The 26,414-nt window shown below is 45.1% G+C and overlaps 1 protein-coding gene across 1 annotated transcript in view; it reads right to left on the bottom strand.

Moving 5' to 3' along the window:
* Positions 1-26,414, bottom strand: part of GPD1L (glycerol-3-phosphate dehydrogenase 1 like) — a 64,599-nt gene that overhangs the window by 11,979 nt on the left and 26,206 nt on the right. Inside the window, exons 3-5 of the mRNA XM_010354461.2 lie at positions 20,062-20,202; positions 18,162-18,300; positions 9,743-9,855 (exon numbers count right to left, since the gene is read on the bottom strand). Of these exons, the coding sequence (XP_010352763.1) occupies positions 9,743-9,855; positions 18,162-18,300; positions 20,062-20,202 (393 nt within the window). The remainder of the gene's footprint in view (positions 1-9,742; positions 9,856-18,161; positions 18,301-20,061; positions 20,203-26,414) is intronic.

Genomic DNA, 26,414 nt, shown 5'->3' with positions numbered 1-26,414 from the left:
CACAGCATTGATGTGGCCGGGCTCACCATGACAAACAGACTTGGTCATTTAGATACAGCTATTGCTCACCAGGAGACTGAGGCACAAAGCTACTTCACGTGACAAAAACCTCCAATTGGGCCTCCTGAAGTTTCCGTCTACTCCCCACAGACCCACCGAACAGAGCCCTCTCTTGCCCTCTCCCACGGGGTGACGTGGAATGAAGAGGCCTAGAGAATAACGGATGGGGATAGGAAGACCCCCCAGTGTCTTCTCTTCCTTAGCAATAATGTCAGAGCTCACTGGGGTTGCCGCTTATGCCTCTCACTGCAGTCAACACAAAAAGAAAAAAGTAGAAAAATTCTCTAAAAATGATGCAGGCAGAGCTGATGAGGAATTGGTCCCAGGAACTGACAGCCTGACCAAGTGCATATGTCTTCGTAAGGTACCAACTTGCCTGAACCTGCAAAGCTTCTCAGCCTCTTCCTACCACACAGGCTATGCGAACTGTAGGTTTCATCAGTTCTCAGACAGCAATCATCTCAAACTTCCACGTGTAGGGACGATGGAAGGGGGCAATTCCTGGCTTACACACTCTCAGTAACAGGCAGCATCAGGGAAGAGGCAAGACAGAGGCTGTGTGAAAGGAGCCTGGAGAGACGCTGGGGGTCAGGTGGGATCCGGTTCTGCAGCTCCGCTTCTAGAAGGGGTGAGCTGCCGAGTCAGGATGGGACACCCCGACCTTTTAGGATGAGTACTATGCAGAGGCTAAGACCAGGAACCATAAGAACACCTGGGGCTGGGCCCACCTAGGTCTGGACGCCCTTCCCAGCATAGCAGCCAGCTAAGGAGGCTACAAGGAGACAGAAGCGGTACACAGCACTGACATCCAGAGAGCCTCTACACGGCCACAGTGTGACCTAGGGCCAACTACTCCACCTCTCAGGCCATGTTCACCGCAGATGTAAAATTCAGGGCTTGGACAAGATTTTTCAAGGCCCTTCTGGTACTGACATTCTTTCAGGGAAGTTGGTGCAATTGTAGCCTACACTGGGGCTGCAACCAGTACTGGGGCAACAGGTTGACACCTGGGGACATGCAGGCGGGCTGACTGCCAAAGCCCAGAGGCCAGCCCTTGGGTGATCTGGCCAAGTGGTTTTATTGAAGTTGCCATGCAATGTGGCGAGGCTTAGGCTGTTGGCCAACTCGTCAGATTCCTGAAATTGCTCTCTGATGCCCCCTGGACTGTGTCCCTACGTCCCCCTCCATCACAACATGAACCATTCTGAAACTGTTATATGAAAAACCAACCCCAGGAAATGTCTATGGGCTGAGTGGGAGAGAACATGGACTTCTGTTCAACAAGGGGCTCCTGTCAACAGAAGAGGGGAGGCACTTATTTATTATGTGCCTTCAGTGAGCCCAGGCTAGTTACACACTGCCTCATCATCATTCCCACAACTCTGAAGCGTGCACCTATCCTCCTATTTCCCAACTGGCACACTGAGGCTCAGAGAGGTTTAGTGGCTTGCCAAGAACACCTCACTGGTAAGAGATGGAGTCTGGATGTGGTCCTGGTGCCTGGCTCTGCAGCCCGCTCTGTCCCCTGTGCCTTGCTGCTCCAGTGTGGGAAATCTGCCCTTCCCCCACCCTTGGTCAAAAAGACCTGCCTGACCCTTTGCAATTCGGTGTCAAAGGAGAGTGCCTCCTGGCCTACACCAAGGCTTGGGAGGTAAAAAGGGTAGCTTAGGTTGGGCGTAATCCTAGCACTTTGGGAGGCTGGGGCAGGTGGATTGCTTGAGTTCAGGAGTTTGAGACCAGCCTGGGCAACATAGTGAAACCCTGTTTCTACGAAAAATACAAAAAGTTAGCCAGGTGTGGTGGCATGCACCTTTTGTCCCAGCTACTTGGGAGGCTGAGGTGGAAGGATCACTTGAGCCAGGGAGGCGGAGGTTGCAGTGAGCTGAGATCATGCCACTGCACTCCAGCCTGGGTGACAGAGTGAGCCTGTCTCAAAAAAAAAAAAAAAGCTTAGGAGAAGAAAAGGTAATAAAAAATAGCAACAGCTAATCTTATTGAACTGTTCTAAGAGCTTCATATATTATTACCTCATTTGAACCTCACAACACTGTGACAGGGCAGGTCCTATTATCATGGTAACATGACAGGACACTGAGGCACACAGAGTAAGGAGCTTGCCGAGGAGATCACGCCACACTGTGCTGCTCTAGGACCAGTGAGTGAAAGGCACAGAGAGGCCACCGCAGAGTCCAGATGAGAACTTTCTGACAGGAAGAGCTGACCCCACCCAACAGGAAAGATTTAGCAGGCGCTCTCTGCAACCGGAACCATCCAAGCAGGACTGTAGGGACAGGCCCCGAGCTCCAAAGCAGTGCTTCCGTGTTGCTGTACTCAGAAAAGCCAGATGAGGGTGCCTGGGAGCTCCCTCACAGCTCCTCTGCGGCCCCTTCACTGCAGGGCGTGGGAGTCTAGACCACCCCAAAGCTTCTACTAGAAGCTTTTACTAGGCATCTAACCTCCTCACCAGGGGAGATCAGGAGACCCAGTGCAGGGTAAAGAAACGCCTCTCTTCTAAGAGGACCCTGGGCTGCAACCCAGTTTAGTCGCCTTATGACAGATCTTGAAATCCTCGTTCTCTCCCTCCACCACTTATCACTGTCAAAAGAAAAATAAACATACTGAGCCAGTCAGAGCGTGTTGGAATAGCATCCGAGCAGATGTCCTCCGAGATCACTCAGATGTGAAAGTTATCATTATCCACTGTGCATTTAAATCTGTTTTAAACTCTTTTGGAGCTAAAAATACCATAATTTTCAGAAGACAGACATGTGTAGCCCTTCCCCATCTCCTGGGTGATGGCAATACTCAGAGGCAATCATCTACTCCCGAGTGCACTCCTTCCAGTTCTGAATAGGGGTGGGTCGGATGGGGCTCAATTCCTCTCCCACTTCCACCTTCCCATAAAAAGAATATACAACAGGAGAACCAGCCCATGCTACCTGCAGGTTACACAAACATTCTCACCACCCAGTAAGAACTGCCTCCCTGAAACCCAAGTCAGTACTCACTGTTTTCTCTCAGTCCAACAATCCATCTGACTCCTGAGGCTAGCTGCTAAGAGGAGACTGTCTGCAGGGTTTGGGATTACCAAAGGCAAGCTGCCACGTGTTGCTTGCTGCTGGCCCCTGTCTAAGGCAGCCTGGCTGAGATGTCAAGGAAGGCTGAGGCAGGTCCACACCTGGCCCACCAAGCTGGTCATACCAATATGAAGCTGCCTTAGCTGGAGCAGCATTGTCCAACAGAAGTTTCTGCAATGATAGAAATGTTTTGTATTTGCTCTATCGAATACAGTAGCCATTAGCCACACGTGGCCACTGAGTCTTTAAAATGTAGCTACTGTGACTCTGAAATGGAATTTTTAGTTTTTAAGAATTTTAATTAACTTGAATGTAAATGTAAATAGTACATATGCTTAGTGGCTAGCATGTCAGACTATGTAGGCCTTGCTCTCACTCACATACAGGTGCTCTTGGGCGAGCAGTGACCCTGACTACAGATGAGACCCAAAGCTGGGCATCCTGGCATGGTTTATCACAGCCAAGCCCTGGAGCAAACCTACATGCCCAGCAATTAGAACTGCAGAACAACCCCACAAAGGAACACCACCAGCCTGTACCAGCCTGTACCATGGGCTGCTGCTTTATCCCCAGTCTATTCTTTCCTTCTACAATAATAGTCTCTTATTTTAATGCCAGTGTATGGCTATCCAGAAAAAAGATCCCCAAAATAATTTTCCAGCCTCCCTTGCAGCTAGTTATGGTCACACCTAGTGTACCCACTGAGATGAAGCCAAGTGACAAGGTTGATTTTCCAGAACCTTCCTTAAAAGATAGCTGCCACGTGCCCTTTGTCCTTTCTTTTATTTTTTCTTTCTTCTTTTTTTTAACCTTGCTGCCTGGAAGGCAGATGTGACGTTGATGCTCTGGTCACCTTCACAGACCACGAAGACAAAGGCCACCCCTATGCTACCCTATGCCATTCAGTGTTTGTCCTCTTCAAAACCCATGTTGAAATTTGGTGGCCACTGTGGCAGTGTTGGGAGGTGGGGTCTAACGGGAAGTGTTTTGGTCATGCGTGTTCTGCCTTTGTGAATGGACTGAGGTTTTTCCTTAGAAAAAAGACTCTGGGAGTGGCTCCCTGTTTGCCTCTTCCACTCCTCTGCTGCGTGAGGGTCAGCACTCCTCCCCTCCAGAAGCATTCAAGGTGCTACTGGGAACAGACCGTGCCCTCATGAGACACCAGAACTGCTGGTGCCCGATACTGGATTTCCCAGCCTCCAGCACCGTTATGAGCCAACACGTTTCTGTTCATTATAAATCACCCAGTCTCAGGTGTTCTGTTAGAGCAGCACAAAATGGGCTAAGGCACCCAAGTGAGCTAGAAGAAGCCTGGGTCCCTGTGAATTCTGTAGAATAGAATTGTCATATATACTCTGGATTTTACATGAGAAAGAAAGAAGCTTCTACCTTGTTCAGCGAGTACAGTTTGAGCATTCTAATCTGAAAATCCAAAATCCAAAATGCTCCAAAATCTGAAACTTCTGGAGCACCAACATGATGCCCAAAGGAAATAGTTATTGGAGCATTTTGGATTTCCAAACAGGGATGATGAACTGGTAAGTATAATGCAAATATTCCAAAATCGAAAAATTCCAAAATCCAAAACACCTCTGGTCACAAGTGTTTTGGATAAGAGATACTCAACCTGTATTATTTTTGGTCTCTGTTAAAAAAACTTAATCCTGATAAAGAATCTATTAAAAATGATAGCGTTTTGGCCAGAATCACCATCTTCCAGTAATTTACCAAAATGAGGAATACGAAAGGGAAAGAGGAGAAGTACCTGACATATGCTCTCTAGGCCTTTTAGAAAACAAGAAGTTGCTCTTTTGGCCACATATATGTGAATCTATCAGAAAGGTGATATTGGCAGGGCGTGGTGGCTCAGGTCTATAATCCTAGCACTTTGGGAGGCTAAGGCTGATGGATCGCTTGAGTCCAGGAGTTTGAGATCAGACTGGGCAACATGGTGAAACTCTGTCTCCACAAAAAATACAAAAATTAGCCAGGCATGGTGGTGAGCACCTACAGTCCCAGCTACTCAGGAGGCTGAGGCAGGAGGATCACTTGAGCCCAGGAGGCAGAGGTTGCAGTGAGCTGAGATTATGCCACTGCACTCCAGCCTGGGCAACAGATTGAGACCCTGTCTCAAAAAAATAAAAAATAAATACATAAGCTAAAAAAACTTGTTTTAAAAAGATGGTATCGTAGACATCAAGGGTATGGGCACCGTTCAAAAAGGAATGTCCCACAAGTGCCACCATGGCTAAACTGGAAGAGTCTACAATGTTCCCCGGCATGCTGCTGGCACTGTTGTAAACAAGTTAAGGGCAAGATTCTTGTCAAGAGAATTAATGGGTGTATGGAGCATATTATGCTAAGAGCTGAGATAGTTTCCTGAAACACATGAAGGAAAATGATCAGAAAAAGAAGGAAGCCAAAGAGAAAGGTACCTAGATTAGACTGAAGTACCAGCCTGCTCCACCCAGGGAAGCGCACTTTGTTGGAACCAATGGGAAGGAGCCTGAGCTGCTGGGACTGATTCCCTATGATTTCATGCATAATAGGTGCGAAAAAAAGGCTGGGTGTGGTGGCTCAAGCGTGCAACCCCAGTACTTTGGGAAGCTCAGGCGGGTGAATCACTTGAGGTCAGGAGTTCGAGTAGCTGAGACTACAGGCACGTGCCACCATGCCCGACTAATTTTGTTTATTTTTTGTAGAGATGGAGGTCTCGCTGTGTTGTCCAGGCTGGTCTTGAACTCGTGGACTTAAGCAGTCTTCCAGTCTCAGCCTCCCAAAGTGCTGGGATTACAGGGATGACCCACCACGTCCAGCCATTGATGTGTTTTACCTCTTTTTTCTTTTTTAAGACGGAGTCTTGCACTGTTGCCCAGGCTGGAATGCAGTGGCGTGATCTCGGCTCACTGCAAGCTCTGCCTCCTGGATTCATGCCATTCTCCTGCCTCAGCCTCCTGAGTAGCTGCGACTACAGGCGCCCACCACCACGCCTGGCTAATTTTTTGTACTTTTAGTAGAGATGGGGTTTCACTGTGTTAGCCAGGATGGTCTCAATCTCCTGACCTTGTGATCCACCCACCTTGGCCTCCCAAAGTGCTGGGATTACAGGCGTGAGGCACCGTGCCCAGCCGATGTGTTTTACTTTTTTAACTTTAACAATCTTTAGTAATATTCTCCATACTAGCCAATTACAAAATGTACATTACAGATGTAATACATCTATTGGCCAGCTACAGCCTGGCCAACATGGCAAAACCCTTTCTCTACTAAAAATACAAAAATTAACTGGGCATGGTGGCATACACCTGTAATCCCAGCTACTTGGGAGACTGAGGCATGAGAATTCCTTGAACCTGGGAGGCAGAGGTTGCAGTAAGCTGAGATCACACCACTGCACTCCAGCCTGGGTATGACTCTGCCTCAAAAAAAAAAAAAAGAATATATCCTTACTAAGAGATGAATGCAGCTAAGAGTTCGTGAAGGACATTCGGAAGGTAGTAAGAGGCACTGGTACAAAATGATTATGGATAAATCCTTTGAATTTTCTATTTTATCCTTGTAGAGAGCTGTTTTCATATTTTTCCTAGTAAGTCAAATGCTCCACATTTTTCAGTACAAAAAGATAATGTATATTTTGTAAATTGGCTAGTATGGAGAATCTTAATAAAGACTGTATGTAAAAAAAGTAAAACACATCAATGGCTAGACGTGGTGGGTCACGCCTGTAATCCCAGCACGTTGGGAGGCCGAGGTGGGAAGACCGCTTGAGTCCACGAGTTCAAGACCAGTCTGAACAACACAGCAAGACCCCATCTCTATAAAAAATAAACAAAATTAGTCGGGCATGGTGGCATGTGCCTATAGTCCCAGCCACTCAGGAGGCAGAGGTGGGAGGATAGCTTGAGCTTGGGAGGTTGTGGTTGCAATGAGCCATGATTGTGCCACTGCACTCAGTCTGGGCAACAGAGCGAGACCCTGTCTCAAAAACAAACAAACAAAACACACACACACAATCAAACTATCTGAACAGTAAGATCTAGTTTTTGTTTTAAAAAGGAGCCATGGCTGGGCGCGGTGGCTCAAGCCTGTAATCCCAGCACTTTGGGAGGCCGAGACGGGTGGATCACGAGGTCAGGAGATCGAGACCATCCTGGCTAACATGGTGAAACCCCGTCTCTACTAAAAAATACAAAAAACTAGCCGGGCGAGGTGGCGGGCGCCTGTAGTCCCAGCTACTCGGGAGGCTGAGGCAGGAGAACGGCGTAAACCCGGGAGGCGGAGCTTGCAGTGAGCTGAGATCCGGCCACTGCACTCCAGCCCGGGCGACAGAGTGAGACTCCGTCTCAAAAAAAAAAAAAAAAAAGGAGCCATACACATATGTACACACTAAAAACATTGGAAGGGTATATACAACATATAGGATTGTCAGTGATTTGATTTTTACTTCCTTCTTTACACCTTTCTGTTGTGTGAAAACAAGGAATATGATGATGTTATAGTCGGGGGGAACATCCCATCACTGTGGTTTATGTAATGAAAGCAACATACGGCCATATGTCCTTGCTCTGGCAGGCTCTGATGAGAGAGGGCTTCGTTTTATTCATGCTGCCTGGTTACTAACCAGAAAAGTCAAGTTGTACATAGTAACCAAAGAAACCAGGCTAAGACTCTTACAACCCGTGTTCATGCTCTGACTGTGCTGGTGTCTGCTACCCTAAAGTCATTCGCTCTTTGGATCTCGATTTCCTTATCTGTACAAGACAATCGTTGGATTTAATAATTGCTACAAGTGCCTGTTTCTCCGTTTTCAAAAATCTCAGCTCTGATGCAAACCCACAGGAATGATGGTAATCGATCTCGTTTTAAAAGATTGGGTGCGAAGTTGCAGGGAGGTTGGTTAAGGGCCTTCAACCCCCACTTCCCTGCATCCCCCATGAATCACTTTCCATCAAGGTAGCAGGCACATCCACTTACATTCTTCCTGCCAGCAAAAATGAAAGCCATTCTGAGTTCAGACACAAGACCAGCATGGGTTCCCGTTAAGAGAAGCTTTTCCAAAGCCCTCACCTCAAGCTAGACCCTTTGTTCTGGGCAGGATTTCAAAGCTTCTCCATGACCACCAAAAACATCCAGTCACTTAAAAACAGCTTTGGAGCAGCTCAGGCCAGCACTGAGCAATTAGGCATTCATGATGCCCCCTGCTGTTGAGTGGTAATTAGTTTAATGAAGGACTATTAAAAACACATAAAAATCTCAACCAACAAAAATAAACAAAGCAGCCAAAGTCAGTGTCTTACATGTGTAACTAGGCCTGCATGTAATGTAACGCTAATGCAAAGGATGCCCCACACAGGCGTTTAGAAATGCGCATGTGTGCTCCCTAGGAGCCCAAGCGTTTAATTGGCTTCAATTTTTAAAAATGCTCATTGCATATCATGACCACACATATACACACGATGTTAATTCTAGAGAGCAGTTTTAACTTCTGACTAGAAAAAAACGTATTCAATTGATGAGAAAGCATAGACAAGCATTCTTGCCACCTTTGCAACTTCCATCCAACACACACAGATGACTGACTGGTGGATTGCCTAAGCTCCTCCCCAGGTGCTCACATTTCTGAAGGGTGGCTTTTTGCTGCAAAAGGGATGACTCAGAAGTGGCTCAGAAGGGGCATTCACATTGAGAACTTTTTATTTCCCCGAATCCCCCCACACTTTTTTGCAGATGGTAGTGAAATGAAGGCAACTTGGATTGTGAGGGGGAAGGAGCAGGTAGCTGCTGGCACACGGCTTCCTGCTGGCTGTTCCCCAAGTCCCCGCAGAGTGAGGGACAGACAGTGCCTACGGCTTTAAAAGCCAGCAGTCAACAAGTCAGGAACCCAGGTGTGGAGACCTCCCTTTACCTCAAAAGAGGGGAAAAAAAGGTAACATAAACTATATACTTACGATTTTTGTACTTTTCTGTATGAAGTACCTCTTAAAATTTACATTAAAACAAACAAAAATACACCTCCAACCAAAGAAATCAGACACAAAAGACTGTATACTGTACAGCTCCACTTATAAAAATCCAGCAAGCCCCTGGTCAATGGAGGGCGCTTCTTTAATCACAACTTCTCCCTCTAGAGGGCAAAGCCAAAACTATTCTTAGAAAAACCTCTACTAGCAGCAGATTATTTTTCCCCTTAACAAGAATAACCAGCCAAACTAGTAGAGTAGCATAATTCAGAGGGAACAAGATCCTTTTCCTGCTCAGGATGAAGTGTGGGAGAAAAATGTGAATGAATAGAATCATTTGCTCCTAGGTGAAACTCTACCATCAAGGAACTCCCATACTTTCCAGATATCAATGCTGCCAACTTCCCAAAGACCAAAACGTCACAATCCCCCCATATTTACAAGTTAAAGCAAGCCACGAGTAAGAGAGGAACTGAACCACCCAGGAAAGGCTGCAGCAAAACAGGAAGTTATAAACAAGGCTCTCAATTCACTATTCTTTGCTGATGTGGGTGCACAGAACACAGAGCCCATTCTTGAGGATTAGACTCAATGATGCTAACATTTGCCTTGCTTGATGAACTCCTCCCCTGATGCTGACTTTACCTTAAGCGCACCACAGAGTTCAACAGTGTCTGCATCATCAACCACAGTAATTCGAAAATTTGGAGTCTGTAGAAGTTCTTTGAAGAGAAGGCCGTTCTCCATTACTTTGCTGCCTGTCAAAAGGTTAGACAAAAAGGATATTAATAGTGGTCTCTAATCTTAATTTTCACACCTAATACCCTTTAAAATAACTTTCTACTTACTATAAAAGTAACATATGTTCATGATAGGATATTTAGAAAATACATAGGAGCAGAGATAAAGTAAAAATATCCCGTTTCCAATAGAGGTGATCATTTACCATTTGACATACATTTTTAGCTGACTGAACATGAATCTAAAGCTTTTCTTGGCCAGACATGATGGCTCACACCTGTAATTCCAGCATTTTGGGAAGCTGAGGCAGGTGAATCACTTGAGGTCAGAAGTTAGAGACCAGCCTGGCCAACATGACGAAACCCCGCCTCTACTAAAAATACAAGAATTAGCTGGGCGTGGTGGCGCATGCCTATAATCCCAGCTACTTGGGAGGCTGAGGCAGGAGAATCTCTTGGACCTGGAGGTGGAGGTTGCAGTGAGCCAAGATCGCACCATTGCACTCCAGCCTGGTTGACACAGTGAGACTCTGTCTAAAAAAAAAAGTTTTTCTCAAAATTGGGAACATAACATATATGTGGTTTCATCATCTGCTTTCTCTGACTTTGAGAAGATGGAAATGCTGTCAGAGTACTTGTTTTTGCTACCACTATATTCCCCTCCTTTGGGACAGTGCCTGGGATGTGATGTTCACTAGTTTTCACATATTTATTACAGTTATATATATATTTTTGTTTTGGAAATCTTTGATTAAAATATAAAAACAAACAAAAATAAAGTCTTACACACAAAGCCTGATGTGAAATCTACTGTGGTTGGTGGGGTTCAGGGTGAGGTTAACGAAATCCACCCTACCCAGCTCTAGAGAGACTGAAAATCAGGATCATAAGGTTTACCAGCCAAGTCCTGGCTCCCAAATCAGTGTCACCACACAGAGATAGCAGAAGGCACACTGAATACTACAGCACTCAGGCTCTGTCTGCCTCAAGGTGGGAGACCAGCCGTTCCCAAGCCTGTCTGCACAGAACAATCATCTGGGGATCTTTACAAATACCAAAGCCCATGCCTCATCTCAGACCAATTAAATTACAATCTCTGGAATGGAGCGGGCACCAATCATTTTTGAAACTCCCCAGGTGATTCCAATGGGCAGACAAGTATGAAAACCTCTGATATAACCTCCTTCAGCTTCCGCTTCATCGGTAACAATACTACGGTACAGCTAAATGAGAATCCTATGTGAAAACAGTCTTTCTGTGGTAAGAAGCACTCAGAGATCCCAAGTAATAATCATGGAGTCAGCTGACATTTGCATGCTTATTTTTTATTTACTTATTTTTTTGAGACGGAGTCTCCCTCTGTCACCCAGGCTGGAGTACAGTGGCACAATCTGGGCTCACTGCAACCACCGCCTCCCGGGTTCAAGCAATTCTCCTGCCTCAGCCTCCTGAGTAGCTAGGATTACAGGCACCCACCACCACACCCAGCTAATTTTTGTATTTTTAGTAGAGATGGGGTTTCACCATGTTGGCCAGGCTAGTCTTGAACTTCTGACCTCGTGATCCACCCATCTCAGCCTCCCAGGGTGCTAGGATTACAGGCGTGAGCCACTGCGCCTGGCCATGCATGCTTATTATTATGATTTTCTCCATGTACAGACAGGGAAACAGAGGCCCAGAGAGGTTTGCCAACTTGCCCGTGGTCAAACAGCTGGTAGAAGGAGTGCCCAAATTCTAACCCATATACTGCTCTGGCTGCCAGGGCCCATGGCTGAGTATCCTATGCCACCTCTTGGGGATGGGAAGAGAGAGGATAAAACAAGCAAAAATCAAACAAACATACATCAGAATTAGAGCTATACATTTCCAAAGCACAAAAAAGCATGATTATCAGCCAGCACGGTAGCTCACACCTGTAATCCCAGCACTTTGGGAGGCTGAGGTGGGCAGATCACAAGGTCAAGAGATTGAAGCCATCCTGGTTAACACAGTGAAACCCTGTCTCTACTAAAAATACAAAAAATTAGCTGGGCATGGTGGCATGCACCCGTCATCCCAGCTACTTAGGAGGCTGAGGCAGGAGCATCACTTGAACCCAGGACGTGGAGGTTGCAGTGAGCCGAGATCGCGCCACTGCACTCCAGCCTGGGTGACAGAGCAAGACTCCATCTCAAAAAAAAAAAAAAAAAAAACCCAAAGAAACAGCAAGATTGTCAACAACTAAAATTACACCAAGAAGTGACACAATGTCAAAATAATCCAGGCCATCTGAGGGTTGAGAGAGGGTGGGGAGTGGATGAAATGAGACTGGCTCAGTTAATCATTTCTAAAGATGGGTGATGGGCACGTGAGGTTCAGGATAGTGCTCTACTTTTGTTTTCTGAAAAGTTTCATAATAAAACACAATATCTACACCCAATACTTAGAAACACAGGCTACTCTGTAGCATTACTGTTCTTTCATTTAGCTGAGTTCCCCTTTTCCAAATGTTAGAACTATGTCAGTTTGTGCAAATTGTTCTCTTCCTTTTTAAACAGTCCACCAGGCTGTCTAGGTGACTCTGCAACATTCTTGCATCATCTGGGTTGGGTAAACCAGCTCTTGGCCCCCACATCATATTACAGCCTCACCGTGTCCCTCCTCCCACTGCTCAGTGCCTCCAACACAAAGGATGCTCCTGAACATTGCAGACTGGCCCCTCCCTCAAGTCACTTTAATCCAGCCGTCTGCAGCTAGATGCTTGGGTTGCTGGTGAACAAACTGAGGAATGGGCAGGGGAACGCACACTTTTGGCTTGCCATAGATACAAGGTAGGGTCTATGGGTTCCTCTGTGGCTGCAAATAACACACAGTGTCCATCCAAAAGGTGGGCTTGATTTACAGCAATCTCATATTTTCTCAAGGTACCTTTTAAAATTTATTACCTTAAATCATGGATAAGAGGCTCAAGTGATTCTCCCACCTCAGCCTCCTGAGTAGCTGGAACTACAGGCATGTGCCACCATGCTCGGCTAATTTTTGTATTTTTAGTACAGATGGGGTTTCGCCATGTTGGCCAGGCTGGTCTCGAACTCCTGACCTCAAGCAATCCACCTGCCTTGGTCTTCCCAAGTGCTGGGATTACAGGCATGAGCCACCACACCCAGCCCACTAATTTTATTATTAATATAATACCAGTCATAAGCCAGTGTGTTGGCTCACGCATGTAATCCCAGCACTTTGAGAGGCTGAGGCAGGTGGATTGCTTGAGGTCAGGATTTCAAGACTAGCCTGGTCAGCATGGCAAAATCCCATCTCTACAAAAAATCTCTACAAAATCCCATCTCTACAAAATTCCCATCTCTACACTGCACTCCAGCCTGGGCAACAGCGTGAGACTCTATCTCAAAAACAACAACAACGACAAACCCCAGTCATAAACAGTGACATGGCAAGCAGGGACTCAGGGCACCTGTACAGAACAGATACTGCCGGACACCCATGTGGGAAGGCTGCCCAAAACTCGATGTAAACCAAAGACAGGAAAATCCCCTTTCTCTGTCACACCAAGTTTTAGAGGCAATTAACCTATTTAATAAAACTCCTTCAAAACCCTTATTTTAGTTTGTGATTCCATATGTGTTTGTGTGCTTAGAAGTTCCATAAGGAGCTTATGTATTCTAGACATTTGGCACCATGCCTGATACATAAGAGGGTTTGAAAAATATTTGTGGAATGACTGGATAAAAAGTCTCAGAGTCTGTGGTATACCCCAAGAACGAAGGGAGACCTCACCACAAGAGGGCACTGTAGTTCACCATGACAGGATTTTGAAAACTGAAGCTGCCCTATCTGAAGACTCAAGGGGGCCACGATTCCTGAACCTACCATAATTTAAAATAGTCCCTATGCATCAACAAAGGATGTCTGGATAACCACACTGCAATTATCAAATACAGAAAATGTAATGTTTACATAATATTATCTAACATACAATCCACATTCAAATCTCACCCATCATCTCTGCATTGTCTTCCACAGCAACCCTCCCTGCCCAATCCAGGATCCCACACTGCACTTAGTGCTCATGTCTCCTTTTTTATTTTTAGAGAAAAGTTCTTGCTCTGTCACCCAGGTTGGAGTGCCGTGGTGCGATCACTGCTCACTGCAGCCTCCACCTCCCACGCTGAAGCAATCCTCTCACCTCAGCCTCTCGAGTAGCTGGGACTATAAGCATGCACCACCACACCCAGCTAATTTTTGTATTTTTAGTAAAGATGAGGTTTCATTTGTCATGTTGGCCAGGCTGGTCTCAAACTCCTGACTTCAGGTGATCTGCCTGCCTTGGCCTCCAAAAGTGCTGGGATTACATGTATGTGCCATCATACCTGGCTAATTTTTGTATTTTTTGTAGAGATGGGATCTCATTATGTTGCCCAGGCTGGTCTCAAACTCCTGGGCTCAAGTGATCATCCCACCTTGGCCTCCCAAAGTGCTAAGATAATAGGTGTGAGTCACCACGCCTGGCTTAGTAATATATCTTTAGTCCTCTTTAATCTGGGACACTCCTTTAGCCTTTCATTGTCTTTCATGACACTGACTTTTTTGAAGAGTCAAAGATGTCATAGGCCTGTTGTTTTGTAACATATTCCTTACTTTGGGCTTGTCTGATATTCTCTTTTTTTTTTTTTTTTTGAGACAGAGTATCGCTCTGTCGCCCAGGCTGGAGTGCAGTGGCCGGATCTCAGCTCACTGCAAGCTCCGCCTCCTGGGTTCACGCCATTCTCCTGCCTCAGCCTCCCAAGTAGCTGGGACTACAAGCGCCCGCCACCTCGCCCGGCTAGTTTTTTGTATTTTTTTAGTAGAGACGGGGTTTCACCGTGTTAGCCAGGATGGTCTCGATCTCCTGACCTCGTGATCCGCCCGTCTCGGCCTCCCAAAGTGCTGGGATTACAGGCTTGAGCCACCGCGCCCGGCTGTCTGATATTCTCATGATTAAATCCAGGTTATAGACCAGGCACAGTGGCTTGCACCTGTAATCCTGGTACTTCAGCAGGCTGAGGCAGGAGGATCCCATGAGGCCAGGAATTCAAAATTAATTAATTCAGGTTACATAAAACAATTTTTAAAACACCACTTTCATATTCTATCTCACTTTCAATGTTTTACTTAATTTTTCTTTTTTAAAGAGATAGGGTCTTGCTGTCACCCAGGCTGGAGTGCAGTGGCATGATCATAGCCATTGCAGTGACTACAGCCTTGCTCAAACTCCTAGCCTCAAGGTGATCCTCTCACAGCAGTCTCCTGAGTAGCTGGGACTATAGGTATGTACTACCACACCAGGCTAATTAAAAAAATTTTTTTTTCCTTTTTTGGAAACTCCCAGCTACATTTCCCAGGCTGATTTCAAACTCTTGGCCTCATAGGATCCTCAGCTTTAGCCTTGCGACTAGCTGGTATAACAGGCATGAGCTACTCCACCCAGAAATGCTTTACTTAATTTAATTCAGGTCATCAGTGCCTACCACAGTCCACTCCACAGACAAGGCATAGAAGCACCAGGTAAAGAAATGCCAGAGGGAAAGAAATGTAACTTGTGTGCTTTTATCTGTCTTTTCAAACTAAAAAAGCCTAATGCACCCAACTAGAAACTTTCCTACAACAAAAAGGGCTAGAGTTACAGCCAGGATTGGATCAGGAACTGAGACTGGAGATTAAGATTTAGTCTTCCAGAATGAACTGGGAAAGGATTACTGGCAGATACGATTGAGTTAGAACGAACTAGTTAATAATCTCTTTGCGAAAATATAAGTAATTATATAACAATTTCATAGGCTACATTAAAACTGCAGATGAATAAAAGAATTAACTGTAAAAGAATAAGACCTATTCATTTATGTATGTACTAGGATACATACATAAACAAATTTTTTCCAGAAGAATATTTAGAAACTGCTAATAGTAAAAGCCATTAAAAAAGAATGAAATCAGCTGGATGCGGTGGCGCACACCTGTAATCCCAGCATTTTGGGAGGCCGAGGCAGGCGGATCATGAGGTCAATATGGTGAAACCCCGTCTTTACTAAAAATACAAAAATTAGCTTGGCGTGGTGGCACATGCCTGTAATTCTAGTTACTTGGAGGCTGAGGCAGGAGAATCGCCTGAACCAGGGAGCTGGAGGTTGCAGTGAGTCAAGATTACACCACTGCACTCAAGCCTAGCGACAGGGTGAGACTCCATCTCAAAAAAAAAAAAAAAAAAAAGAATGAAATTATGTCCTTTGCAGCATGGATGCAGCTGGAAGCCATTATCCTAAGCGAGTTAACACAGGAACAGAAAACCAAATACTACATGTTCTCACTTATAAGTGAGAGCTAAACATTGGGTACTCACAAACATAAAGATGGCAATAACAGGTACTGGGGACTACTAGAGAGGAGAGAAAGGAGGGAAGGATTGAAAAACTACCTATTGGGTACTATGCTCACTACCTGGATGACAGGATTAGTCTTAACCCAGACCTTAGCATCACGCAATACACCCATGTAACAAGCCTGCACATGTACCCCCGGAATCTAAAATAAAAGTTGAAATTATAAAAAACAAAAAAGAAACTGCTAACAGTGATTCCCTCTGGGAAGAGAGAAATGGATGGGAAATTACAATCTTAGTTCTACTTTTCCACCTTCTCATGGTGCTTGAAATTTTTTTTAAACCTGTGTATCACTTTTGTAAATGACAACCTGGGCAGGTCATATCACAGGCTATTCATTTCTTCTTTACATTATTTGTGATACTTCTCCTCTCCAAAAAATACTGTTTTCCAAAAAAAAGTTTTGTGTCCAAATATATGGAATTGTTGATGGAATGCTATGCAGTTATGAGGATGTACAGTATATTAACAGACTCTGAAAGGTTTTTGTTACATATTCAGCGAATAAAGCAATTATTAAACAGTATATGATTTACTACAAACATAATAGTTTGTACAAATAGAGAAAAAGGATATATAACAAAACTATCAAAATTTTAAAATAGCTTTCTTTTGATTATCTCTATCTTTTTTTTTTTTTTTTTTTTTGAGACAGAGTCTCGCTCTGTCGCCCAGGCTGGAGTGCAGTGGCTGGATCTCAGCTCACTGCAAGCTCCGCCTCCTGGGTTTACGCCATTCCCCTGCCTCAGCCTCCTGAGTAGCTGAGACTGTAGGCGCTCTCCACCTTGCCCGGCTAGTTTTTTTGTATTTTTAGTAGAGACGGGGTTTCACCGTGTTAGCCAGGATGGTCTCGATCTCCTGACCTCGTGATCCGCCCATCTCGGCCTCCCAAAGTGCTGGGATTACAGGTTTGAGCCACTGCGCCCGGCCGATTATCTCTATCTTCCATAATAATCATGTAAAATACCTCCATAATTAAAAATAAAAATTAAGGTAGAAAATTCCAAAAAACCCTAAAAAGTCCTATGTATAGGCAGGTGTAAGAATCTGGAGCTACATTTTCCTGCGCATTCATCTCACGCGAGCGAGCCTGACTGACATCTCCCAGAGCTTCCTTTTACAAAGCTGCCAAGGAGAAATGATTCATATTGCTTGCAGGTTTGACAAGGGGGAAAGTAAAAATTCTGTAGTGGTAGATAAACTTTTCCAAAGCATCTGAAAATACAATAATATTACTCTTCCAACAAAGCATCCTTTAATATGGTACATGGACACTTGAGAATGAATTCTCAAAGCCCCTTTTAAAAGAAATGAAAATTTTCATAACGTCAATGTGAGAACAATGTATCTACCCTATTATATGTAAGAGTAGAAAAGGCTTACTATTTCAGGAAACAAAAGACTCAAATTTGTTCCTGGCTTCTACAGTAGTGTGGAATCTTGGGGCAGGTAATTTATTCTCTCAGTCTTATTATTCACCTGAAAATGGGGGTCATTCAACCAATGTTTAGATCTCATTGGAATCAATGAGGATCCAGATACTAGTATCTGTAAGAAAAGAAAATTTGCGTTTCCAAGGCCAGGGGACCCCTACCATGGATGTAGCCACCTGTTTCTTGGTACAAGCAACCTTGCACCTTTGTGTTTAATCTCAATAATTCACTGTTGGATCACAGCAAGTCAGAATGGTCTTCTTGGCAGTATTCATTTATATTCATTCTGGAGGTTGTTGAAACACTTCAGTCCTACAAAATAGCCTCCTTAGGTAAACCCCCGCCCCACTGAATGCCCACTTAGGAATGTTAAGAGGGACAGTGAAGAGTCTATTACAGAAAATATCAGAAATGGAATATGTACAAGTTCAAACATCAAATGTCCAGACTCCTGGAGCCCCTCCCAGGCAGTGCTTACCAATGGTGGTCTCACAGAACTTCTCTGCAGCCACTTCATTGGCAATGTTGGCTCCCATCAGCACACTGATGTCAATGCCCATCTTCTCGCGGATGATGTCAGAAATGAGTTTCAGCCCCTCGGGGCCCTCGTCTATGCCCTACAAGGATGCCAAGAAGTTAGGAGAAAACAAACCGCCAAATTAAAGAGGCATGGGATAGCAGATGTCCCATGGCTACACAACTTGAAAAATGTCTCCTACTTACAAGAGTAAGCATCCATACTGCCTATGTACAGCTTAAAGAAGAATCAAATGAAGAAAATAAACATGTACTCGTCACTCGTGTTAAGAAATAGAATGTGACTGTCACCACTGAAGTCCCCTGTGCGTCTCCTCTCAAGTTCATCCTCCTTCTACCCCTGCTCCCCAGCGTGAACCACTGTCCTGAATGCTGTATGCATTGCTCCCTTGCTTTTCTTGATTATTTTACCACATCGGATGGTCCCTAAACAATGTTGTATGTCATTATCCCTGGTGTTTCAAGTCTATACAGAGAATTGTGCCATTCACCTGTGCTGTCGTGAATTACAATATCGTTTTACAGATTCACTCATGTGGCTGCATGAAACTTCTGGTTCATTTCTGTTCACTTACTGCACAGTATTCCAAAATGAATAGTTCACATTTCATTTGCCTGTTCTCTTGCTGATGACATTTGGGTTGCTCTGGTTTGCCTTCATGAACATTCATCTGTAAATGCTCTGGCACAGCCTCTCTCGGGAGTTCTTTTTTTTTTTTTTTTTGAGACAGAGTCTCGGAGTCTCGCTCTGTCGCCCAGATTGGAGTGCAGTGGCGTGATCTTGGCTCACTGCAAGCTCTGCCTCCCGGGTTCACGCCATTCTCCTGCCTCAGTCTCCTAAGTAGCAGGGACTACAGGCCCCCGCCACCACACCTGGCTAATTTTTTGTATTTTAATAGAGACGGGGTTTCACTGTGTTAGCCAGGATGGTCTCGCTCTCCTGACCTCATGATCCGCTCTTGGGAGTTCTTAATCTTTCCAACGACACGGGCCTTACCCCTGGTAGTCTGGTGAAGTTTATGGACTCATTCTCAGAATTTCACAGGCATAAAACCAAATACCTAAAATAACCCAGGAATCCAATTATGTTGAAATTTGTTTAAAAAACAAATTTACGATAAAGTAATATATGCACTGTTTTATTAATGCAATTAGAAAAAGATGTCATGGCAGGTCTAATAATTATCACAATTTCCAAGTAGTGACGAGTATAAACGATACCTTGAGATATCAGAAAAAGGTATAAAGTGAAATGAAAGCCCTGTGACTCCTATTGACAACAAGGTCTCAGATCCTGCTAATACTACTGTTCCTGAAACGTTGGCTGTGAGCTGCATTCACAAATGAAGAGAATGTTCATTTCACTTACAGGTTAAAATGAATTAGAATGCAAGGATTTTTTTTTCGTCTACAATTAAGTGCATGAACTTCCCGCATTCACCCTGTGGACCTTCAGAGGTTGTTTGTGGAGTTCTGGTTAAAAACACACGCTTTAAGGTATATATCCAGGAATGGGCTCTAACGGTTATTAATCTTCCAGCTAATTCAAACTGCTGGTGGTTTCCAGATGGCAGGCTGAGCCCCCAGAGTGGACTGGCAGGGGCGGCACAGCTCCTCACATCACGGCCGCTGCTAGTCTGCTGCAACAGAAAGCAGCCCACTCTCAACCTGAGCTAAACTAGTCTTGTATGTTTTATGACCTTTTGGGCATCTTTAAAAACACAAACGAAAAACTGCCACAATTTCCCCTTCAGCTCCAAATCTCAAGCAGATGAGAGTATGAGGAAATGAAATGTCCTGATAAGCAATGTCCAGCCCTGGGCAGCGCACACTCGAGTTACCTTGATGAGGGTGATTCCCAGCGCTTTCTTGGGCACTCTCCCAGTGATCTCATCACAGATCCTGTGAATGAACTGGTGGGGAATGACAAACACCAGCAGGTCTGCATCCTGCACAGCCTCGCTGAGATTTGAGATGGCAACCTGCAACCAAAAGGCAGAGAAGACAGTTTCTCCTCCTATATCAAACTATGCCTGTCCACATGGTTTCACTCACTGACCATTTATCAGATGCCTACTATGTGCAGAACACTGCACAGATAGACAAGGAAGGCAAATGTGTTTGCTTTGCCTTCCTTATTCCTTATGGGGGTCTGAAGCAGAGGGTTTGCCTCTGTCACCAGCTGGGCAGGTGACTTATCCTCTCCACCCCTCAACTGCCTTATCTGCAAAAGGCACCACTAATCACACTATGTGGGTTGCTCTCTGTTGCTCTCCCACCTCACCAGCCCTCCATCCATTTTCTGCTCTTCTCTGCCCCGTTCTTTTCCCAGGAGGCTGCTTTCTCTCAACTGTTTCCCCAGGCTCCCTTGTTCTCTGGCTTCCAGTGGGCTTCAGCCAATGGGAGGCACTGTCAGGAGATCAAAGGATGGGAGGAGAGACAGGTCTCCTCAGGCCACTTCTGCCCAGGCTCACAGTGCTTCTGGCTTGGCTTCATTCTACAGCTGCACCTGCTGCCAGGCAGCCCCTTTCTAAGGCCATGTCTCTAAGCCCTCTTCAGGCTGGTGACATGTTTTTTCCCTGACCCTTTCAGGGGTGGTAATGGCTTCCTGCTGTTGCTAATCTCTGAGCATTTCACCAACCCCTATTGATTCCCTTGACCCCATGGCCCCTCTGTAAATGATCCCACACTAAACTCTCCTTTGAGAGCACCGCTGTGAGGACTAAATGATACAGAAAAGTGCCTGAGACTTGATATACACTCAATACATGTCAGCTATTATGACGATTTCTTTCCTGAAGGGTGAAGATTAGTTTAACACGGCAGAAGTGAGGGCATGCAGCGCAGACTCCAGGGCACACGGTCTCTGGCAAAGGTTGCTTGCTGCGCCTAGTATCTGTTCTTCCTTATTCCTCAGCATTAGAACCCCTAGTTTCAAGCTGGGCTCCTGAATGCCGGCAAAGAAGGCTATGTTTCCCTGTGCTCCTTGCAGCTAGGTATACCATGTGACTGAGTTCTGATCAAGGCAGCATCAGTGGAAGTGCTGCCTGTGACTTCTAGAAAATGTCCTGGAAGGTCCTTCTCCTTCCTTTTGCCAGTGGGAATGTGAAGGCATAGCTGGAATTCAGACAGTCACCTTAGAGCAGAAGGAGGACAGCACATGCCAAGATGGCAGAACGGTGGAATCAAACGAGTCTCTGCCACCATGATGCTGCACCAACCACAAACGTCTTTACATGAGAGAAAAATGCACAAGCATTTACCTTGCTTAGACCACTGTTATTTTAGGTTTTCTGTCATATGTATTTAAACCTAACTATAACTGACTTAGTCCCCATTAAGCATTCCTGGTTCCCAAAATGAAAGGCCTTAGATGAAGATTCTTCTCTGAGGAAACCGTGTCTGTCACAGGAACATCGTTCAGAATGGGCCAGCCTCTGAGGAAACCTAGTTTGGGGGTTGTGATGGAGACTACCAACTCCCAGCCAAAATTCTTTCTCCGCTTTCTCTATAATCACAGACCTGTAAGCTGGTCGCTGGTCATCTAGCTAAGGACTACGTTTCCCAGCAGTCCTTGCAGCTACACACGGCCATGGACCAAGTGCTCATTGTTAGATGTGAGAGGGAGAAGTGGGTTCCACTGAGAGCCCAGAGCCCTCAAGACAGTGAGTTGCCTCCTCCACACTTTCTCTTCCCCCTTACCATGAGCTGAAAACCTTCGTAACTTAGCCTTGATCACAGTGATGGTTACAAGGCCTAGGAGATGGTACAGGAAAAAAAAAAAAAAAAAAAAAACAAGAAGAATAGTGTAAAGCGAAGCACTGGAGTATTTCCATGTGAGAGGAAGACAAGTCTCTTGTTCTTTGTCACATTATTATGTCTTTTGCAGTATCTTAGCCTATTACCTTGACTAATGCCTGTGCTAAGAGTTACTCCCTCACACAAAGGATTCCCCAAAGAAAATGTATCCTGAAGTTTCATTCCCTTATCCCTTCAGGAGGTGTGGAGGACTTCTATAATTTATTGCCTAGCCTCCATTCCCCTTCTTTCTAGCAGAAGTTTCCTTAAACTTCCTTTCCAAAGCTACCACTTCCCTATTTTAATCATGCCATTTGGGTGGAATTGGCCCCTACCCCATTCCAGGGGTGGTTCTTAACTTGTTCAAGCTAATGGGCACATTAAACAATCAGCGCTAACAAGAAACCAGCAGATGTCTTCTGGGAAACAGACGCTTGCTTGTTCTTCAGGAGTAGCCACGGGTCTTTCCTTGAACAAGGTGGGATGCTGCTGTGAAGTCTAGAACTACTGCATCCATGTTTACAAATGTGAGGGGAGAACCTATGCCACGGGGCTCCCATGTGGATGAAGCCAACTTTGTGGATGGCGAAGCAGAGGAACAGAGGGAAAAACAGGGCCCTGTTAATATCATGCAAGCTGCTGGTTCAGGCTACACCTGAAGTCAACGCTACCTGGATCTTTAGTTACAAGAGCCCAAACATTTAGCTTTAAGCTGACTTGAATGACAACTTAGAGTCACTCCCCATACAGCAGATCAAAACCCAAAGCTCAGTACATCTCCCTCGTTAGTGGCAGACCCAAAGGCAGGGAAGGCCTATTTGCCTATTTTCCTCTTTGGAAAGGCTTCTCCAGATTGGTAATCTAGGCTGGGTAGTCCACAAGTGGTGAAGATTTATTACAAAAAATCCACCTGCTACATTATTCCTCTCACACCTGGAGATCCACCCCCTCCAACAAAGCATTTTCTGATTCTATTCCATTAATCTCCCAATGCAGGCCAGGTGCCATGTTCATGCCTGTAATAATTCCAGCACTTTGGAAGGCTGAGGTGGGTGGATCGCTTGAGGCCAAGAGTTTGAGACCAGCTTGGCCAACATAGCGAAACCCCATCTCTACTAAAAATATAAATTAGCCAAGTGTGGTGGTGCACACCTGTAATCCTAGCTACTTAGGAGGCTGAGGTGTAAGAATCACTTGAACCTGGGATGGGGAGGTTGCAGTGAGCTGAGACTGCGCCACTGCACTCCAGCCTGGGCGACAGAGCAAGACTCTGTCTCAAAAAAACAAAACAAAACAAAAAAACAATGCTCTTGATGCCAACCCATAATTGACCTGTGTGTCCTTGATTGGCAAAGCTCATCGTTTTGCTCTCATGTGTTTACCTGTGTCCCACCCATCCTCCCACGGCCTTCCCAAGAACTCCGATCGCCCCTTCCCCTTCATACTGGCCTTGCTCAGATGGACATTTATGTACCCTACTCCCTGGTTCATAAGAAGCCTGGCCACCTGACATTTAATTAAAACCTATTCCTCTGGACCTACTGTTTCTCCTCTTCCCCATCCACCTCTAACACACACACTCTCCTCCCTTTCCCACTTTGGGGCATTTTCAACATGGTGAAGTGGAAAAAAACACCAGAACCAAAGAGAAAAAATGTAGGTTTGAAGGTCTGGGTTGCACATCTGCAACTGACCAGTTGTGTGGCCTCTGGCGAGCAACTCAGCTTCATCGACCTCAGTCACACCATATGTAAAATGAAGATAAAAATTACCTTTCCGACCTGGCTACCTCACAGAGCACTTTCCAATTAAGTAATATGAGTGACAGTGTTTTGAAACTACAAAGACCTTAACAAATGAAAGTGTATTCATCAGAAAAATCTACCTGTATCCTGCAAATCCTTAACTTTTAAGGAACAGGCCTATTCCCATGTCTTTTGCTAAAATACATCCCCATCCAGGCTCAGTGGCTCATGCCATAATCCCAACACTTTCAGGAGGCTGAGGCAGGAGAACTGCTTGAGCCCAGGAGCTCGAGACCAGCCTAAGCAACACAGTACGACCTCGTCTTTACAAAAAATTAAAATAAATAAATAAATAAATAACCGGGTGTGGTGATGGGTGCCTGTGGTCCCAGTTACTTGGGAAGCTGAGGTGGGAGGATCACTTGAGCCCAGGAGGTCGAGGCTGCAAAAAGTTGTGATTGCACCACTGTACTCCAGCCTCAGGGACAGAGTGAGGTCCTATCACAAATAAATAAACAAACAAACAAACCATTCTCAAGGAAGCTGCCAGCTGGCCAGGATTTCTTCTGTCTCTTACATTTCCTTCTTAATAAATCAAAGAGGAACCTGCAGGTGGTAGGGAATGTGATGGTCTTTAGGACAATGTGGTTGGGGCTTATTCTCCTTGGTGGAATACTTGGGGTTTAACTCACAGAAGCAACATGCACAATGCGAGCTGTATTTTCATGGTGTGCATGGTCCATTCACAGAACGTTATTCCTCTTACGCAGTATCAGAACAAGTTCTCATCTGCTAATGAGATCAGGTGAATCTCATCTTTCAGAATAAAACCTTTTGCTAAGCGCCTACCCGATTTTCTGCTCTGAAAATAATCAGGAGCTGCTTTGGAAATGGTGACTGATTTTGTGAGCCTCCTGCCAAAAATCTTTCTGAGAGTGTCCATCATTCCAGATCCTGAACTATGCCAGGAAGCACAACTCAGAACAGCAGGTCTTGCCTTTCAACGGCAAGTAGGACGAACAACCCAGAACGAAGGCATCAGGGCTGGTTTGCTTAACGCCCAGGCTTTCAGGAGCCCAGTGCTCTTGCTTCAAGTTAATAAAAGCCTAACAACAAATAAAAATCATTGGAAACAAAGCTGGCGAAGTCTGTGTGGATAAGCCTGAAGGTTCTTTTGTACCTCCTGGATCCACCATCACTGTCCATAGTGTGTGTTCAATGAGCTTTTACCTGTTAGCAACATCTTATCTGCGGTCATCAGAGTGGGCAAGAAAAAGACCTCATTTCTATCATCACAGACTGACCTCCTCACCCTCCAAAGATGCTATTTTATGGTCTTTAAAAGCAATTAGGATGAAAATGCTTTCTCCATTCATTCATGACTATAAATAGGCTCACTGGATCAAATGTGAAGAAAAAACATCTAAGTAGGAAAATAAGAACTGCTCCTCTCTGCACCAGAAATAATCGCTATCAATATTTTGGTACATTCCTTCCAAGGCCTTTTTGAGCCTATGGAAATATCTAAAATTGTATTTACAGAATTAAAGTAATACTCTTATATCTTTTAAATATAGTATTATAAGAATATTCCTGTCATTCAAATGAAGACTTTTCCCCCTAAAATCCATGAATCTTACCACAAACCTTTTTGTACCAACATCATAGTAAAGAGATAAAACAATGATAAGCCAAATAAAAGATACCAAGGCTGTTCTCATTTTTATCTAATCTCTTAGGGCCACCACAGTTATTTCTACCTCAAGTCTGTATGAATCTACATGCTGAAACAATTCTGGTTCCTAATGAGAATGGTGTAGTTTAACAATGGTCCAGCTGCCGTGGGCAGAGCATCATGGCCAGCCTCTACTGCCAGTCAGCTAACCGGACGCCATGGCAGCTCACCTACACTCTACTGCCAGTCAGCTAACCGGACGCCATGGCAGCTCACCTATACTCTACTGCCAGTCAGCTAACCGGACGCCATGGCAGCTCACCTACACTCCGTGGGGGATGTGCGTACTCAGATTCAAGACAATACCAGGAGCAAAACACACAGCAATTGTCGTACGTGGGACATGGCAGAGGCTCAAAAATACTGTAATTGCCTTCTGTTCAACTCATCTCGTTTGCAGCCAAGATCTTAGGTGAAATTCACATACTTGGCTCTACATGCATACATACGACCCTCAGACAGAGGACCTCATCTGATGATTCTTATGTAAACATGCCACTGTTGGTAAGTAAGGCTATTTCTGTAAAAACAGCTATCCACCGCCTGGATTCCCCAGTACAACACCGATAATATCAATTTATCATGTACTCCATGGTTCCCAAAGCATGGCTCTTGAACCAACAGCATCCCCATTACCTGGGAACTTGTGAGAAATGCACATTCAGGGACCCCACCTGAAACCTACTGAATCAGAAACTATAGGAGTGGGCCCACGTATCCCTGGGAAGCTCTCCCAGCGATCTGATGAACACTAAAATTTGATGCTCACCAGGGAAAACTACTCCTCCAATGAAATGAAAGAGTTAAACCCAGGGAGCAAAGGAGTTAACACTGAGGCTTCCCACTGAAGTGATATTTTAATTTTCAGAAGGCTTTCAGCAAAAATTAATAGGTATTACCCCAACCCTAGTTCCCA

The sequence above is a fragment of the Rhinopithecus roxellana genome, chromosome 1, assembly GCF_007565055.1.
Source record: "Rhinopithecus roxellana isolate Shanxi Qingling chromosome 1, ASM756505v1, whole genome shotgun sequence".
NCBI lineage: Eukaryota > Metazoa > Chordata > Mammalia > Primates > Cercopithecidae > Rhinopithecus > Rhinopithecus roxellana.
The sequence above is the reverse complement of the archived record's forward strand: the minus strand, read 5'-3'. Positions and strand labels throughout refer to the sequence as shown.